This window comes from Nannospalax galili, unplaced genomic scaffold, assembly GCF_000622305.1.
Source record: "Nannospalax galili isolate Female #2095 unplaced genomic scaffold, S.galili_v1.0 scaffold472, whole genome shotgun sequence".
Classification (NCBI taxonomy): Eukaryota; Metazoa; Chordata; class Mammalia; order Rodentia; family Spalacidae; genus Nannospalax; species Nannospalax galili.
The window spans coordinates 755,093-773,869 of record NW_008331487.1 but is presented as its reverse complement, the minus strand read 5'-3'; the positions used below and the strand labels follow the sequence as shown (position 1 = coordinate 773,869).

At 47.2% G+C, this 18,777-nt stretch overlaps 2 protein-coding genes across 3 annotated transcripts in view; one reads left to right on the top strand and one right to left on the bottom strand.

Annotated features, from left to right (window-relative positions):
- The window catches only part of LOC103728506 (thyroglobulin-like), a gene marked incomplete at its 5' end in the record, with an annotated part of 103,149 nt that overhangs the window by 14,863 nt on the left and 69,509 nt on the right, over positions 1–18,777 (top strand). The window contains one exon of the mRNA XM_008826501.1: positions 1,408–1,610. Within this exon, the coding sequence (XP_008824723.1) occupies positions 1,408–1,610 (203 nt within the window). The remainder of the gene's footprint in view (positions 1–1,407; positions 1,611–18,777) is intronic.
- Sla (Src like adaptor) overlaps positions 8,831–18,777 on the bottom strand; it is a 58,106-nt gene continuing 48,159 nt past the window's right edge. For both annotated transcript variants that reach the window (XM_029560327.1, XM_029560329.1), the window contains 4 exons: positions 17,543–17,646; positions 15,340–15,471; positions 11,594–11,741; positions 8,831–10,661 (listed from right to left, as the gene is read on the bottom strand). In XM_029560327.1, coding sequence (XP_029416187.1) covers positions 10,448–10,661; positions 11,594–11,741; positions 15,340–15,471; positions 17,543–17,646 — 598 coding nt within the window. In that variant the 3' untranslated portion in view covers positions 8,831–10,447. The remainder of the gene's footprint in view (positions 10,662–11,593; positions 11,742–15,339; positions 15,472–17,542; positions 17,647–18,777) is intronic.

The window sequence follows — 18,777 nt, the reverse complement described above, 5'->3', positions numbered from 1 at the left end:
AGCCTCCCCAGCTGGAAGAGTAATTTGTATTATTAATAAACCCCAAGCTGGTGTTCTCTTCAGCTTTGCAAATATTGGATTGGACAGCCAGGCTGCAAGATTTTCCTGCCCTTTTCTGTTCTATTTAGAGACATGGGGTCTATCTGACACTTTCTTGTTCCGTACCAAATCCTCTTTATCATAACTACAATTGTGATGTCCTGTGAGGGACTGGACCTTGAGCAAAGTCTGAGCTCTTGGATATGTCTGTATGCAGATGACAATGGGGCCTACAGAGTTGATGAGGCCTCGATATTTCTTACTTGTTACTGTGACAAAAACACCCAACGAAAGCAACATAAGGGAGAGAGAGTTTATTTGGGATCACATTTTGAAGGTACAGTCCATCACAGCAGGGAGAGCATGGTGGCAAGAGCTCAAGGGAACTGGTCACATCGCATCCACAGTCAGGAAGCAGAGAGTGTTGAGCACTGGTGCTCAGCTCACTTTCAGTCTTTTAGTTCAGTCCAGGACTCCAGTCCATAGATGGTGCCTCCCACATTCAGGGTGCGTCTTCCCACCTCAATTAGCCCAACCTAGAAACTCCTTCTCAGACACATCAGAGGCTTGCCTCCTAGGTGAGTCTAGAGCGTGTCTAGCTGACAGTATTAACCATCATAGGATCTGAGGGCAGAGTCAGAAAAAACAAGACACGTGAGACCCTCAGAAGAAACCAGAGTGAGGCCTGGCATTCCATCAGGATTTGGAGTGTGTGGGTAGACTGAGAGGGAGGCTGCACTGCACTCACAAAACAGCCCCCCCCAAAGTATAGTGTTCCAGAAGGCTAAAGAGAAGCATACATGTTTGTTTTTTCTGTGTGTGAATATTTTATTTTAAAAATAGTGCTAGGTCTTCAACAAATAGTTACTGAATTGTGTGAAATAGGAGAGGCGTGGATTCAGTTGTACACTTTAAAAGCCATGGAAAACAAAGCTGTAGGAAGGATTGGGATCCACTGGTAGGCCTGTCTGGCTACTCTTTAATAGAGCCACTTACAGCAGGGTCTGAGCCTGAGGGTATGGATCACCTTTTTCCCTGGGGAGCACTGAACACGAGGCTTTTGCTTAGAGCCCCAGTTCTATGCATTGCCCGCCCACCGGCAGATGGGAAAGCTGTTTCAGAAAGGAGAGATGTTTCTGATCTCCTGACTAGCCGAGGCCAGAGGTTGAAGGCAAGCCAAGTTGTATTTGATGCTGAAGCCCAGGCTCTTTCAAATGTCCTCATCTATATTTGGAATCCATAGTGCTGGCCTGTTAGTGAGAAGAGCCCAAACCCCCCTGACAGAGACTTATGTCTGACATAGCACCATGATTGTTAAATTCAAAGCTGCAAGAACACACAGGCAAGTGACATTCTTCTTGTCCGCAGGCTCCAGTGAGGTGGCTGGAAACTGGGGGCTGCTGGACCAGGTGGCAGCTTTAACCTGGGTGCAAACCCACATCAGAGAATTTGGTGGGGACCCTCGGCGTGTGACACTGGCAGCAGACCGCAGTGGGGCTGATGTGGCCGGAATCCACCTTCTCAACACCAAGGCTGCCAGACGCCGTCTCTTCCGGAGGGCTCTGCTCATGGTAAGTGATGTCTGCGTTCAGTCCTCCCTCGGGTGTTCTCCTGCCCTTGGAGGCCACCTGGCTTCAGTTGCTAGTCTTCTCTAATCCTCTGTACTGCTGTGAATCGTGCTCTGGTCATTGTCCTAGGTACATGTGGTGCAGGAAGTTGTAAGACTTACTGCTTTCCACTCATGTGGAAAGGTGCCTGGGTGTCTCTGTACCTTGGATCCTCTTTAGAGTTCAATGCCCTTGTCAGTAGATGGAGGCCAAGAAGATAACTCACTACTTAGGACTTTAATAGGTCAAGATGCTTGCTGAGTAAAGATGCTGCTGATGCTGCTGATGATGGTGGTGATGGTGGTGATGTTGATGCTGATGGTGAATGTGGTAGTGGTGGTACTGCTGCTGCTAAGCCAGTGATGTTGCTATGATAATTATGAAGGAAGAAATGGCCTGCTTCTCCTTATAGGAGCTGTTCATCACTGATTAGCTTCTAGTTGTACTGAGCATCCAGTATGAGCAGGGGCAATGTGCTAGCTTCTGTAGTGCCATGATAAATAAAACACATTCACAGTAGACTTATGGGACCTGGGGGCAGGGGAGACATATGCTCAGGCAGATATTTAAAAGGATTGTGGGGTGGCAGAAAGAGAAGTCCTTGACAAGTGTAGGAGAAGGTGGTCCTGCAGGGAGAATATCTGAGTTAAAGACTGAAGGCCATGAAGGCAGGAACCACAGGCAGAGCTTTGGTGACAGTGCCAGTGTGGGGATAGAGCTGCTGAGCAGCAGTGTGGAGGCAAAGCAGCCTAGCTGGTACGTACCTTGGGCTTTATCCTGTGTGCCTGGAAACTAGCCAGGGTTTGTTTATGTATGTATCCGTTTACTTGTTTGCCTCCTCTTAAATTTTTAACCATTTTTAAGAGTTTCATTAGGGCACCAAACACATCCCCAATGTTTTGTGGCCATCATTATTATCCAACGCCAGAACTGTTTTCATCATCCAAGATTCTCTGTACCCCTCACATGAGCCCCATACTTCCTTATCCTTGCAGCCCCTGGGAGGCTCTCTTCTGCTTCCATTCTATGATTCTGTCTACTCTAGAACCTCATATGTGTGGGAACACATGGTTTTCACGTTTTGTGTCTGGTTTGTTTCATACAGCATGCTGTTGTCAAGGTTTACCAGTAATATAGTACATTTTAGAAAATCCTTTAATTTAAGATTGGGGATGAACCACTTTGTTTATTCAGCCACTCATCTATCAATGGAAGTCCACTGTTTTCCATGTGTCTACAGTGACTATGCTTCTACAAGTAAGGGCTAAATCTAAGGTTTTTAAAGCAGGCAGGAACCTGGGAAGGCTTCCTTTAGAAACTGATGGGAAGAGAACTTAAGAGGGGAATGTTGCAGGCAGAGAAGTAGTGAGCAGGCCTCTTATAACCCAAGCTAAGGAAAGATGGAGGTACTGGGGAGATGGCTCAGTCATTAAAGTGCTTGCGTTATAAGGATTAGGACCTCAGAACCCATGTAAAAAGAAAACCTGTACCCGTATTTTTAAAAAAAAGTGTAGTGTAGTGACATGTGCTTATATTCCTGCATTGACAAGAGGGCAGCTGGCTTCTGGGGGATTGCTGGCCAGCCTAGCCTACTTGACAAGATCCAGACCAGTGAGATATCCTGTCTCCTGCTAGATAGTACATTCGAGACACGACAAGAAAAGTACACTCATAAAATCTCTACAATACGGTTGCCTGCATAATGACAGCACCAATTGATAGGCCAATGTGGAGCAGGGAAATGACTACGGGTCCCTTTTGTAGGTGAAGAGCTACAGGCAATCAGTGGATGCCAAGGAAAGGAGAGTCAGTTTTCTCCAGGAACTAGCTCCCTAAGAGCTATTTAATCCCAAGTGGTCAGTCCTAAGCACATATACACACAAGCACTACTAAATAGACTCGGTGTATTTTCTATGTATATTTATAAATGTATGGCTGTACATGTAACAATAATAATCAAAGATGAGGACAAGAAATCGAGAAGGAGAGGGGAAAGACATGGGAAGAGTTGGCAGGGAAATGGGAAGGGGGAAAATGATGCAATTAGGATGTGCACTTATGGAATTCTCAAAAAATACAATTATTAAAAAATGGTAGACAGTTCCTGAGGTACTTCTATACCAGGTGACTGCACGTCCTGCCTTCCTTGATCATTAGGGAGGAGAAGATTACTGCCTGGCCATAACTGATGCTAGATAGGGGCTGTCACTGTTCCTGACAGAAGAGCCCCTGGCTGCTCTGTGTCCCTTCTTGGCTACAGGAGCTTTTCTGTTTCTGGGACTCATCTATGGCTGTGCAGGCTGTTTCTTTTGCAAAGAATACCTTTCTGTTAGCCTCCTCTTTCCCTGATCCTTCATCATTTAGGAAGAGCTTCCGGACTTCTCAGCTCAGAACTAAGCCCTATATATGGCTACCTGAACAGCAGGTGTCCTGATTCCCACGAGTAACTGCTTTCATGACCATGTTGATCTCCGCTATGTGCCTAACCTCTGGAGAGCACTGGAATGCATGCCATGCCCACCGCAGGCCCTGGGCACCTGGCTCAACACACCTTCCAGTGAGGAATTATATAATGTACAGTGAGTGTGCAGACGGACGAGCAGATGTCCTGGTAGTGTTCTCTGGGAGCGAGGGACCTGCAGGCCAGCCAGGTCTTTTCTGTCATACTCTTATTATACTTCTGGTCCACTGGTTCTGCTTCTCTTCATTCTGACCCTCTGAAGTGCATCCATTTTGGCAGGAGGTTGGAGCATGAGCATCTTCCAATTCCTGGTATTGAACTCAGCCCCTCCTGCTCTGAGCCAGTCCTGGGAGGAGGGGTTCCTCCAGGGTGCTGTCGGCCACCAGACCCTCACAAGGACCCTGGGGATGCACAAATGCCTTCCACTAGGCCCAGCAGGCAGACTTCTCTTTATGGAAGGTTAAGTGTTTAGAGAATTTCAGAAACAAATGGTAGTGTATTTAAAAATAACCCCTCAGTCTGTTTTGTGAATTTGGAAGCAGATTTTACAACTGCTCCCAGAAGTCCTTGGGATGCATGTGACATTATTTGGAACTGAGAAACTAAAATGCTTCGATATATTAGCAGCTCTTAAACATGTTTTTGCTACCAACAGATGTTTGAGGAAGGAGAGTGAGCTGGTGATTTATTCTTGGGTAAGCTCTTAGGGCTTTCTGCATCTCTTGGGGCTGGGATGTTTAAACATCCATCAAGAGAAACTCCTGTGGTGATAATTAATAATCTATATTTAGTGTACCATACTGGAGAAAAAAAAATACTATCTTATCTCAGATTCCTTGCATTGATTGGCACTGGGTTTTATTTTATTTCTAGTCAGAGATAAGAAATCAAGATTCAGGGGGGTTTAAGTGACTTGCCAAAGAATACACAGCTAAAAAGGTTTATTAGGAGCCAAGACCTAAACCCAAAGCTTCTGTTTTCCCACCTTATACGGCTGCTCTTCTGGGAACTTGGGATTCTCTCAGGGTCTCAAAATGTGAGGTAAATGGCCAAACTGGACTCAGGTAAGCCTGCATTACAATCCTAGCCTTGCTGGGAAAAAACCTTTGCCTCACATTCTTTGCCTATAAAATGGGTGTGCTTAATTCTACCTCTCAACATCTTGAAAAGCTGTCATAGCATCAGGTTTGCAAAGTGTCCTGCCCACTCAGGAGATTCTAGACCCCCTTCCCTTGCCAAGGGAAGCCACCTCCATATCCAAACAAAGTCCAGGACAACTCACCTTCCCTGGGCTGGGTTGCAACTTGCTGTAGCCATGTATCCTGCAGTCTCAGTTCTGTGGCAGGTTTACAGGGAGGGAGAAGAAGGAGGAGTATGCTCTATACTGTCTACAACTTTAGTCTGGGACTGCTGTGCTCCTCCTGGTCAGCCCCAGCTTTATGAATCAGCCTCTAGCTGAATTCTCTACCTTTCCCTGCTTTCTTCCCCTGTGATTTAGGTCATCAGAGTTCCTAAAAAGTGCCCACATCTCTTTAGGCTACACGTATCAAACCTACAGTCTGTAGGTCCCATGTGTCCCAGGATAGTGATGAAGCTGGCCCAGCATACTTGTTATGGCACCATGGAGCAATGTGAAAGGTCAGGCACCCTGCAGGCTTCTATCTCTGCTCACTGGGCAGCTCATGTCACTGGAAGATCCCTCTATCCCTCAAGACTCAATGATCCAAGGCCCCCTACTTCTTTCCTGTCTCCCAACACAGAAGCAAGCTCCCTTTAACACAAGATTTCTATTTCAGCAACTTTGAATAATTATGCCTCATTTGACATGCTATTTTTTTTAACAATTTTTAACATGGCTGGATGTCAGTCCTTTCTAGAATTTAATTCTCTTTAATTTTCTTATCTCATAGCTTCTGGCTTGCTGCCAAGAACCAGCACTCAAACCAGGGTAGAAAGATGGTGGTATAGGCCCATAGATTGTCCCTCGTGGTTGGTGCCTATCTCATAGTGGGAGCATCCTCTCAGAGTAGTGTCTTTCAGAATCAGCTTGGCTAGTCCTGAGTGCACGTCTTTCTATGCAGACTTCAGAATGGCTTTATTGAGGTTTGTTTTATTCTGATATTCTTCCTAGGAATTTGAGTATGATGTCATAGAATTTATCTGTTTTAGGGTGAAAATCAGTATTTTTCTGATGTCCAGCTTTGTTCTATGAATTAGGTTAACATGAGAACCATGAACATAGTATTGTATGTCCTTAGGTCTTTTCATAGGGTTTTGGAAAATGCACGTAATTGTGTCAGGTTCCTCAACATGCCATAGTCTAGCCACATGCAAATGGCATGTGAGTTTCTTTGGTGTTTTCCAGTTGGCAAAGACTCATGTCAGAGAATAAATCAGTTAATAAATTCCACCAACTCTATTAACTATTTGAATGCCTCACCTGCTAGTTTGGTTGAGTTTTCTATGAAGCTACTGCATCATCTGTGAATAATTTGGTTCATTTCTGTCCTGTTGAACCAAAGTCTCAGGTGCAGTGACACAGAAACCCAGCACCAAAGCATCTTGGTGGTTGAAGCCTCTTGTTTTCTTTCTCTTTCTCAGAGTACTTCCCAGGGTAAGAAGCCAGGGTAACTGCATTATACTTGGGCCACTAGTTTCCTCTAGCTTTTCCACCATCTCCAGGGGTTTGAGTCTCATCCACAGAGCTCTCTGGGCTGAGGAAGGGATCCAGATAGTAGGAGCTATGAAGCAAGAAGGTGGCCACTCTGTTGGCCCAGGGCTTGCCACAAAGACCCTCATAGACCTCTTCTTACCCAGGGCCCTGTTTCTCTCAAATTTGTACTCTGTCTTTCTTGATCATGCTAGCCCAGGTTTTTATCTGTCCTTTTAATCTTGTTCATTACATGTTACATCTTAATCTTTCTCTGTAAAAATCTTCCCTGTGACTATTTAAAAGAAAATGAATTGCTAGTATCGGCCCTTTCTGTTATGTCCCTATGGAGTGTGCCGTGTTCTCTGAGCTCGAGTTGGAAGCTGAGTTCATTGTCTCTCAGCCTTTATTTTCTGGTCAACATACTGTGCTTCAAGCAATGAAACTCCTTCTATCTATTTTATCAGCTGCACCTCAGAAATTTTGGAAAAGTAGCAAATGTCATTTTCCCCTAATTTTATTTTGTGCAAGATTTTTCTCTTAACCTAGGAATTCTTTATGGATTTAGATTCATGGAATTTTAACTCATCCTTCTGCCAACTGGTCTCCAATGCGATCATCTTGGCCATTAAGTGCGGTGGGTAGAGGCTGACACCTAGATTTTTGTTATTAATATATGCATATATTTACCGTAATTTAGTGGAAATTGAAAACTGTCATGAACTTTTCTTCTTTTGAGTTTAATATAAAATATGTACAAGATGATGAGTTCCTTGTAACATTTTAGTATATGCAGATAATATACCTTGGTTGTAAATATGTAAATTGATGGAGAGGCATCACAAGTGTCCGGGCATCAGGCCTATGACAGCTTTGTCTGCAACTTAATGCACTCTTATTTGCTTTCGGAAATCTACACAATGGCACCAAAATTTACATGTCCCTTCATTGATTTACTTGTTTTCATTTAGTCTAGCATTTTCTGAGAGTCACATATTAAAATGTACTAAAGATGTTTTGGGCTTAACACTTGCCCTGTAGTGATTGCTTAGGGCATTCCAAAATAGTGCCATTCTGTCAGCTGAGGCTGTAAGTTCTGCCTTTTCCCCAGACTGTTTTTTCAAGTTTCAAGCCTTATATGATTGATTCTCATCTTATGTTTCATTTTGCATCAACATGTACGAAAAGCTTTTCATTTGTTCATTTCTGCCCATGTTAAAATTTCCACACATGCCTCCCAAACACCTGAATTGCATGGTGCAAAGAGTCATGCAAATATGTCCCCACAGACCCACTTTCCACAGCCTCCCTTCCCATCAGGATGCAGGCATGAGACTGAACAAAGGCTTCCTCTCCCTGGGTGTCTTGTTTTCAGACTTGGCATCCTTAGAAGCATGTGCCTTATAGAAACATGAAGTTGCAATTTCAAATGTCAAATAAGCTGTTGTATCCTCCTCTAGTTAGATCCTTCCCAAAGCTGCCTTTTCCCCAGAGTGTGGCTAAGCTCCACCCCTCCAGGGCAGGCAGACTCCTCCCTCCTGCCCTTTGGTGTCTTGAAGCCTTTTGGCTGTAGACTTGCTACTGTCTGCAGGTCCTGCCCTAGACCATGCTTCCTAAATCTTTGCACAACTGTCAGCTACTCCAGCCTCAGCACCCATCTAAAGAACCCACACTTGTCAAGGCTGCATGAAACTTGCCCTTTCCTCAGAAAGTGTCTTCTTTGTTATGATATATCAGACTTCCACAGCCACAGCCTCAGCGGTGTCTGTTCAACAGACAATATTTGTGGAAAGAAATTCCCAGAAGACTGAGTAGCTCAAGTATCTCAAATAATGTGCAGACAGAGTTGTCATTGTGAGCACAAGGAATCTGCTCTCCCCCTCAAGCCCTCCCATCTCCACTCCAGTGAGTGAGAGACCCTCAAGACTTGACAGTTTGGACCTCCAGTCAGAGCTGTGTCTCTTACTGGTCTTCATTCCTGTCCTTCCAGTTAAACGTTTCCTTGAAAAGCCCAAACCTGATAGCTCTTCAAGCTTTCAACCCATAGATTCCTCATCCAAGGTTAAATAATTATTAGTTTTACTTTAATCAGGAATAAATACATGATTGGGCAAAGTGTAATGCTTCTCACTCAGAAGTGCCCCTGAATGCCACCCAAGGTTCCAATCATATTGATCACAACGGAAAACAACACAGAAGACACTGAGCAGACATATCAGGAGTCCAGAGTCACTCCCCGTGGCCAAAGTTGCTGTCCTCATGTGATGACATTCCTGTCTCACATATTGGCTGGTCTCTTTGAAACAGCCTTTGGGGAACATTAGGAGACCATACATCATCCCTTGTAAAACACCTATCCTGACAATAGGAAATCACATCAATGACAGACCCTGCCTGTACTCCTCCTCCTCAGAATCCCTCCAAGAAACAGGGAGGGGCAAGCCATGGTTCCTTTGCCTCCTGTCCTGGCAGGATGCAGGAGTGACACTGGATGGAGATGTCTCCTTCCTGGGAGTCCTGGGAGTTTTCTCGCAATTGTGTATGACACAGTATTCAGACTCTCTAGCTGCCCTTTCTGGGAGAGTGGCATTTTTGGCCATGCAGATGCTGACCCTTCTTAGACTAAAATACAAATAGGGATAAATTAATCTTTAAAGTGGATCCTTAAAAAAAAAAAAAAAACCTGACTGTTCTTACCTCCTCAGTCCAGCATCCCTTACATTTCTGGTAGACCCTGTGAATAGGACCCTCACCCTCACCTACCCCACCCTTCCTAACTGTGAGGCCGTCTCTCATTTCACACCCACTGTTACATCCTCTGCTGATCTGCTTGCTGTCCTGCCTCTGCTGGGATCCCACTATGTTGAAAGGTGCTGCTTGTACCTCTTTTAATACCACCTGACTGCAGCATAAGATGTCACTTAGGCCTCTGCAGACAACCACAAGGAATAAGGACTCCAACAACCAAGAACTCCAGCAGCTGGATGAGGACTTTTTGTGCTGTGGAGGCAGGACTGGCTGTCTGAGAAGTTTAAGCAGTTGATCCTCCTCCTGCCTCTCCTGATTGCTCCCTCTCTGCCCTTTGTCCTCCTAGGAATTGGAGTGACCATCCGACTCCTGCCCCTGTGGCTTTGGTGAACCTGAATGCTGAAGGTCCACCTGGCTCAGAGATATAAGTCCTTCTGGCTAGTGTTTAGTGTCACATGTTCCTTACAAAGAGGAGGCAAGCACAGCCCAAAGTTCTTGCTGCGTGTTTGAAGGCAACTCTGCTCCAGGCAGGGGCCATTCTTCAGACTCAAGAAGATCATCTTCCTCAAATGAATGTTTCCACAGGGATTCAGATTGGGGCCATCTGGACTGTGGGCTGGAGAAGTCTCCATGCACTCTGTTGTGAGAGTGTCCTGTTCATACACACACACACACACACACACACACACACACACACACACACACACACACACAGAGCTCTGTGGAGCACTGCCCCATCACATCATGATTCAGTATGCTGTGGTACCACAGTACTTATAAGATTCCAGGGAGGGGTTCCTTTGTTCAGGATGTAAAGGCAATCTCTATGTGACTTCTCTTGGCTCTTGGAAGACATGAGATGCCCAGGGACCAGAGAGCTCAGGCTTCCACATGCCCCTGGGGGCAATCAAAGCTTTTGTCTTTTGTGTGCCAGCCAGAACATTAATCTTCAAAGTACTGGGGTGCCGCAAAGAAGGAGCTCTTGCGTTTGCTGCCACTGTACATCAGGGAGAGACTCTTTTTCTTCCGGTCAAAGGGGCGGGTGTCATCCCCTGTTAGGGACAGGTAGGATGCAATACTTTCCCGAAGGCCATAGCTGAAAAGGGATTCATCCACTCTGAGTGGGTTTTCCGTTCCCTCAGGGTCCTCCTGCAGTCTGTGTGTTGGAAGAATGGGGCAGAGAAAGGGAAAAAAGAAGAATGTTTGGCAGCATATGGGATGGAGATAAAGAATGAGAAAAGACAAGGAGAAGGAGAAGAGGAGGGGGAGAAGGAGGAGGAAGAGGAGGAGGATAACGAGGAAGAGGAGAAGGGGAAGGAGAAGGAGGAAGAGGAGGAAGAAGAGAAGGGGAAGGAGAAAGAGGAGGATGAGGAGGAAGAGAGGAAGAGAAAGTTAGTGTCTGGCTGGTTCTAATTCTGGTTCTGATATTTGTAGGCTGTATGATCTTGGAGCCACTGTTTCTCTGGGGGCTAAAGTTTCCCACAATAAACCTTAGTGGATACTTCTTTATGGTATTTACAAGAAAGGATAGTTTCATTCATTGCTCAGGCAATTCTGATCTCTGGTTTACTCTGAATTTGCTGATGAGTTACCCGGGTCCATGTTCATTTAGTAAGATACCCACAGATTACAACCCACAGATATACATCTAAAACTTAATAGTTATCAATGGAATAAATAGAACAAATTAGTGGAAGTTTTTTTTTTCAGAATGAATGAATTGCCTTCAGCCTTAAACACAAAGCATGTTTAAGTTTTGTGAATGGGTTTTAAGTACTAAATTTGTACCAGATTTGTGTGCCACTGTCTAGGCTCCTAATAATGATAAAGAGCAAGGTGATGTATTTCTGTTAAAAATGTACTATTCATATTGAATATGGACTTGGGGAATGTTTGAAGATCCAGAGAACTGAAGACATCACATGCTGTGTGATGCCCAAGGCTGGGCTCACAGGTTTGAGTCTCTGCCTTTGCTCAGAGTACTCAAAGGGATGTCAATAGGGCTGGGTGTTCCTGCGCATGGTTTTCTCATGCCAGGCTCACCCACTATCTGGTGCTCGCATGTTCGTGGAGGGAACACACACATACCTGGATACCCTCTTCCAGTCAAAGTTCTTCTGGCGCAGAGTGACAGGTGAGCCAGGGGTGGTACATGGTGACGGGCGAGCCACTGTGGCAGCTGTGTTCTGTGCCAGGCAGGGTGTAGTGAGCACACAGCATAGACCATCAGCCACTTCTGGGAATGGGAGCAGACAGCAGTCAGGGACATGGGCATGACAAGCCAATGTAGAGAACAGAACTGAGACCTCGTCCAGTATAGACCCCAGTTGCTGGCATGGGCGGTCTGAAGCCAAGTTGTTAAAGGGACGTGGCGTGGGGTGCCATATATTACTGTACCCTGAAGGATCTGAATTCTGGCTTATATAGATGTGGACAGAAACGGGCTTCTGATCAGAGTCAGCCAAACTTGGGTTTGTGTTTCAGCTTTGTTCTGATGCGGAGTTACCTCAGGCCTCTCTGACCCCCCAACTCTCCTCAACTGCAGAAGGAAGAAAAGGGAGGAACAGAGGCAAGCAACTGGCAGAGGCCGCATGAAAGCAGTTGTTTCCTACCAGGCAGAATGTCATGTGCCTATGCCTGGCTGAGCCTTCTGTGCATGAGAATGGGGCCATGTGTAGCACAGGACCTCCAAAGCATCTGAAGCAGTGTCAGAGCAGAAGACAAAGGAAGGAAGGAAGAAAGAAAGGCAGAGGGAGGGGAGGAAAAAGAAAAGTATGTGAGAGAGAGAGTGGGAGGGAGACACGGCCAGGGAGAAGACAGGGAAAGGGAAGAAAAAGCAAGCAGAAAGAGGCCAGGCAGACAAGAGCAACACAGGCAGAAGGGAACGCTTCCGACCCTAGCCACGCTGCAGAAAAGAAATGAAAATGAGGCGAACCCACTGCCACTCCCCCCGGCTAGTGTGCAGCATCTGAGCCCGAAGGACTTCATCTGTCCTTGAGCAACAAGATGTAACTTACTGCATGAGTTCCAAGCCTCCCTGGCCTGTGACATGATCACAGGCACCTCAGGACTAAGGGAAGTCTGTGTCACCTTACTCAGGCCAAGTGGCCCAGCTCTGCCCTCATCCCTGGGAAGATCCAGTAACCAAGGCTGCCAGGCACACAGCTTGTCTCCAGCATGACCCATGTACCTTGGCCTCGGGCTACCTATCCTCAGGTTTTAGAGAGCATCTTACATGCCTGGTGGCCTCCTTCCATCTGACCTATGTAGCTCTGTGGTGTCCTTGCTCAAGAACATTTAGAGAGCATCTTACATGCCTGGTGGCCTCCTTCCATCTGACCTATGTAGTAGCTCTGTGGTGTCCTTGCTCAAGAACGAAAGGGACCTGCCTTAGGAAGCACATCAGATGCAGGTAGCATGACTGAGTGGTCCGAGGCTGGATTTAGGAAGCAAATCAGCTTAGCAGAGGGTGGTAGTCCCCTGGCTGCTCGTGGCTTCCAGGTGGATTGCATGCTGACCCCAAATGTCATCCACATGGTGCAGATGGAGGAATGGGGGAGAAAGCTTGATTGGATGTGCATCTAAAACAGTGACCTGCTGGGGCTGGAGGTTCACAAGGACCTCCCAGACAATGAGGGAAAGAGAGAGTCAGACAGAAAGTCTAGAGATCTCACAGCTTGGCACATAAGACCATTTCTGATGGTGCCCCGACATAGGCCTGCTTGTTCAGCATGTGAAAACAAACTGATGTTGTGTAAGTAAGTGACACAAACCAAGGGCTGAGCTAGCCTCAGGTGTTTGATCTCACTTACGCCCTCCCTTGGTGTTGTGTGGTTAGTAGTTTCATATTTGGGATACAAAGGAAACAGAAGGCCATGGAAATGTAAGCTACACCCCTGTCCCGTTGACTGAGAACCAGTGACACGTTGTAGAAGCAGTACATGACCTCGAATGGAGAAGTTTTCCTGCCCCTTTCCTGTTGACTGTGATCCACCATCTAATTTACCTGCCTTCAGAAACTCTGCTCTCAAGGGCCCCATTTCCCAGTCAGATCTTAAAAAGGATGCAGGAAGTGTCTAGAATCCTAGGCCCTCCCTGCTTGCTAGCAGAGAGGAGCCCATGGCTATAACCCTTCTGCCCACATGATGATCAGTGGCGTCTTTCGGGAAGGTGCTAGTTTTGCACTAGCATAAGGTGTTCCCTACGGCCTAGCAGCTCAGGAGGCGGTGTGTGCTCCTGGCAAGCAGTACATGGTCTCCCAGTCACGAAAGCTCTACTGGGCAGCATTCGCTATGTGTTTGCTATTGTCTATGCAAAATTTCTGGTTGGCACACTCCTCAGATGATTGTTATTAAGAGCCAAATACCACAAACAGCCTTTATTCGTGTGCAGTCGAAGTCCAGGACTCTCTTCCTCTTTCATTTTTAAGTAGATGCTAGCTTTGGGGCTAGCACAGAAGTGATATTTGTCATTATTTGTTTTTGTGTCTGCCATATGCTGGGGTTTTTTTTTTTTTAAACACAACACATAGATGGCTGTGTTTAGAGGTCATGCAATGCCCTGTGAGGGGGCTGTTCCCACCTCTTTCAGTGAATGAGTGATGGAGGCCTGATCAAGATTTCTCACAGCCTAGCGCTGCACTCACACCTGCCTCTCCCAGCAGCCATTGAGCCTCATCTCCTGCTGCTTCTCATAGGTCAGGGATGCCATCAGAAGGCTATGGGCTTCTTTCTCTATGGAAAGTTCTTTGCTTCTTTAATTCAAGACCCTAACTCCTAAAGCATACTCAGTGAGGTTGCCTGGTGTAAGGGTAGGCATCTTGAACCCAGAAGGAGAGTGACATTAATAAAGGAGTACAATGTCTTCCTTTCCTCCCTCCAGCAGGGCAGAGTTGCAGAGGAAGAACAGGCTGAAGGGAAGGGCTTGCCATTCTGTAGGTGCTCACTGTCAGGAGCCAGCCTAGTGCTCAGCACCTTTCATGTTCCTGCCCCACGTGCTCTCAGCATGGCCCAGCAGTAGGAGGAACATTAGGATCTCCTTGCACAGGAAGAAAGTGAGGCACGTGGCCCCAGGTGGCATCGCCACTGGTAAGCGAATCTGGAATATAGAAACAGAAGGGCCAGAGCCAGCCTTGGAAGCTTAGTCAACTGCTGTGCTGCTCTCTGGTCCACAGGGCACCATTCCAAACCCAGAGCTTGCATCTGGGTCTTTCTCAATCTAATCCAACTTGATCTCTGACTCTATACTCTTCTCCATCAAAGCTAGGATGCTCTACCATCTTGGGATATCCTCCCAGTCTTGGGCAGCCTATGAGATTTAGACTTCTCTTCTGGTCTGGATGAACCCCTAGTCTTTGGGAGCTCACTGACAAACACAGACAAGTCCATAATTAACTAGGCCATGTGATGGAACAACTGGAGAACTAGGGAAAGAAAGAGTAGCTGCTGAGGCTTCCTTGCTGAGGTGGGGTGATGTTGGCTTTCAAGGCTGAAGAGGATTTTGACAAGCAGCAAAGGGGAAATGATTGACATGTCAGAACAAAGCCTCAGAGTCCCTAAAGCGGAGAAGCTCCTTAAAGAGGTGCAAAGTGTCTGTGGTTCTGCTTGTGGATATTGGGCCTCCTAGTGCATTTTATTTACAAGCAGAGAGCATTCTGCCAGCCAGGCAGCATATAGTCTGGTTTGGCTGAGGCTTGTGCACCCTGAACTAGCATCTGGAGATGGCAGAATGGGTGGGGAAGAGTCGATAGCCATGAGCTTTTCTCAGTGGCCTATGCCACCTGGCAGGCACTGTTGTCTCCTGCAGCAATACCACTGGCCCTGGCTGCTCCTTACCAGAATAGTGGGTCACCAGGTCCTCCAGGCACTGGAAGGTGAGCCTGGGGGAGATGTAGTACCAGTTGTTGGGCAGGCGGAAGATGCGGTAATGCTTCACCTGCCTGTGCCTCACCGACAGCGAGTAGAAACCTGCAGAGGGGACAGTGGGAGTCAGTGGGGGCCATGGGGCCCCACCCAAGGGTGATAGTTTACCGAGTCCACCTTCACCAAGGCAGAGGGCTGCTTCCTTGGGCTTCTGCTCATGGTGCCTGCCCTGTCTTTTAGATATGATTTGCTGTAGCTCTCTAAATGATGCTACACCAGCTTCTGAGGGAACCAATGATAGCCTTGCCCCACAGGTCTCCCGGCTCCTGCTTAGGGCAGACAGGGCTCTGAGGCCTTTGAACCCTTCCCATATGCACACTGGTAGATGATATGTTGTCACTGTCCCTTGTCCCCTCCAGCCCCCATACCTCCAATGTCACCACACTGCGTGCCCAGAGGGAGCTCAGGGTTGCACCTCCCTTCAAGCTCCCTTTTCCCTCTTGATTTAAACCAAATTTTCTCAGACACTTGGAACAAGTGGCAGTTAGGATGTGGTTATGGGCCCCTGAGAGACCTGTGAAAGGTGCCATTTGTCCATCAGTGTCATCAGTGACCTGGTATGGGCTAGTAGAAGACCCTAGGTAGGTTTTGTAGCTTTGGTGTCCTCAAGAGGAAACTGAGACCCTTGGGCTCAGGTCATGTTTTAGTCCTCCCCGCTTTGTCCCATCCACTGGGTTTCTAGGAGTGATTCACTCTGGGGGCATTGAGATGGAAGGCACTGGGTGTCCCTGAGTCTGTGCCACCTATAAAGGCCTGGAAGGGATTGTCCCTAGATAATTTATAGAGGAGGCTGAGGTCCCAAGCAATGTGTGCAGAGTCACCTTGCTCAGGAGGGATGGCATCACTGGGCCCATGCCCCCTCCTTAGCCTCCTAGGCCATCCTGAGGGGCATGTATTCTAGCTGTGCTCCAGGCCTGCCCTCAGAATTACCCACTACGTGACTTCTTGTCACGTCGACAGGAACCAGAAGTGTGGGGAGCAGGTTTTCAGTGGCAAGTGGAAAATCGTCACAACTTTGCATACCCAAAGGCAGGGCCTGTTGTCTGGCCCTATCTCCTGCAGACCTGCCTGATGACTGAGCATGGGGTGATTTGTGGTTGAGCTGTGCTGCCCTGGGGTTCTCCCTCCCTTTGGCCATGCCACCTTTGGAGGCTTTGAGTTGAAGTATCCTGCGCTGGGAGACGCCTGGGATTTCCATACAGCATACTGCCTCTGCTTTGCTCTTGAGCATTCAGCCTTCAGAGAGAAAAGGTGCTCTGGGACTGTACAGTGAATCTATACAGTCCCTGCTCCACAACCAGGATGCTGCTCATTTTTGTGACATCCCCAGTGTCAGGTGGCCCCTTGGCCTTAACACATGCCTGGGAAATACAGACACCGTGGTTTCTCTTCTGTGACAAGAAGCAGCCTGAGAACTAGAACATGTTTCCTCTATCTAGAATGTGAGTGTGAAGTTTTGGGGTTCCACAACTTGAAGCCCTGAGAGTGTTCAGGCAAGGTGCTGAGTGAGCACTTTCTGGACTTGATCTCATGCTGTTGGCGAGGGATCCAGGCTGACAGAGAGGAGGCAGCCGCCTTAGTGCTGACACTGTTCTATGGGTCCCTGCTCTGAACTGTGGCAAGGGCTCTTCTGTTTTTCTTTTTACTGATACAGGAAGTCAGAAGGATAAAGATCTCTAGTCTGCAAGCTCACGTCTGCTTGTCCTTGTTCTGAGCTGCCCCATTTTACCCCCAGCACAGTCACAGATGCTCGATTTGAGTCTCACAATGACCTCATAAGGGAGGTGACTTCTCATTTTACTGATGAGAAAACTGAGTTCAAGAATAAACAACCAGCTCAAAAACAGAGCTTGCGAAGCCAGGCCAGGCCTGTACCAGCCTCTCATCTGTGTGCCGGCATGCTGCCCACGCCTACCATTCCCATGTGTTCTTGGTGATGGAACTGAGGTTTGCTCTGAGGCTGAGCCTGCCCTTTCCCTAGAAACCTTGCTGTCAGGCTGACTGTGGCACCAGGGAGCTGGCAACAGGACAGAGCTCATTTGGTGCACATGGGAACCACAGCAGGGCAGCTGGGAACAAAGCATGCTGTGTGGCCACACAGAGAGAGGCTGCTCACCTTTCTTGGTCTCACTCTTTCGGATCATGAAGGAACCAATCTTCGTGTCTGGCAGCTGCAAGAGCTCCTCCGCCTTTTCCCTGCCCAGTCCTTCAAACAGCCACCTGTGAAGGAAGAGGACAGCTCTAAGTGGCCATAGAATTCAAGGCCAGTTAACAAAAGGGACACAGAGTGGAAGGCCAGTTACCAGAAAGGTGCTAGAATTACAAACGAAGGATACCGACTGCTGTTGCATCCATTCATTCATGCATGCCTGCATGTCTGCATCTTAGGGGCGCTGGGCTGCTCATTCTCACTGTTAGATGAATACAGCGAGAAGCAAACACACAGGCACAATGACAATTGTGCTTGAACACTTGTGTTCCAGAGAGGGTCACATCCACAGGGCGATGACACTCTAGGTGTTCTCAGGAGGCCACTCTGCATCAGAGCAATCTGTGTGCAAGTGCAGCAGCCCCTGTTCACTTTCATATTAGGCTCTGCCAGCTCCATGTTCAGGAGGAAACGTTGTTATTAGGTGGCCAGTGTAGGCCTCACTTTTTAACAGGTGGTGCACTTGGTGAGTGGATGTTGCTTGTTAACCCCGAGGTCCAAATTAGTGCTGTGGAGAACAGTAACACTTTGCTGTCTCACAGCCGGAAGATTCATCAAGGCGTGTGCAGGGTGAAGTCGGGGAAGTTGAGCGCCCCTGAGTACCAGGTTGCAGGACAGCACAGAGGCAGAAGTAGATCTTTTTACCTGTGGGCCCTGCAACATGCTCACTTTTATTGTTAGAACCATGGTTACACCATGTTTGATTAAATATTCCAACTATTCCCCAGTGCCACACAATACATGGTGTATTCATTTTAGTGTGTATAACAAATGTTCATGCATTCAAATCCTTCACAAACTCCTACTTATAATGGTGAAGACAATAAAACAATAGCATCAGCCATGTAAGGACATGGATTATTTGAGTATATTGTCTATAGTGTCTTGAAGGCTAACCCTCATCTAGGTCCCCTGAACAGGCAAGGCTACCTTTTCCACAGATAAGGATCCTGAGGACCACAGAGCTGAACTAACTAATCCAAAATTTTATACCAGCAGTTGAGAGGGCAGAGTTAGAGTGCATTCTGAGGGTGAGTGCAATTCCTTCACCGTTTTAGAGTGCTTGCTCTCTTCCGATTCTGTATTGGAGAAATGATATTGTATCTGTTAGGTCAGTTGCCTGGTAGGGTCATGGTTATGTC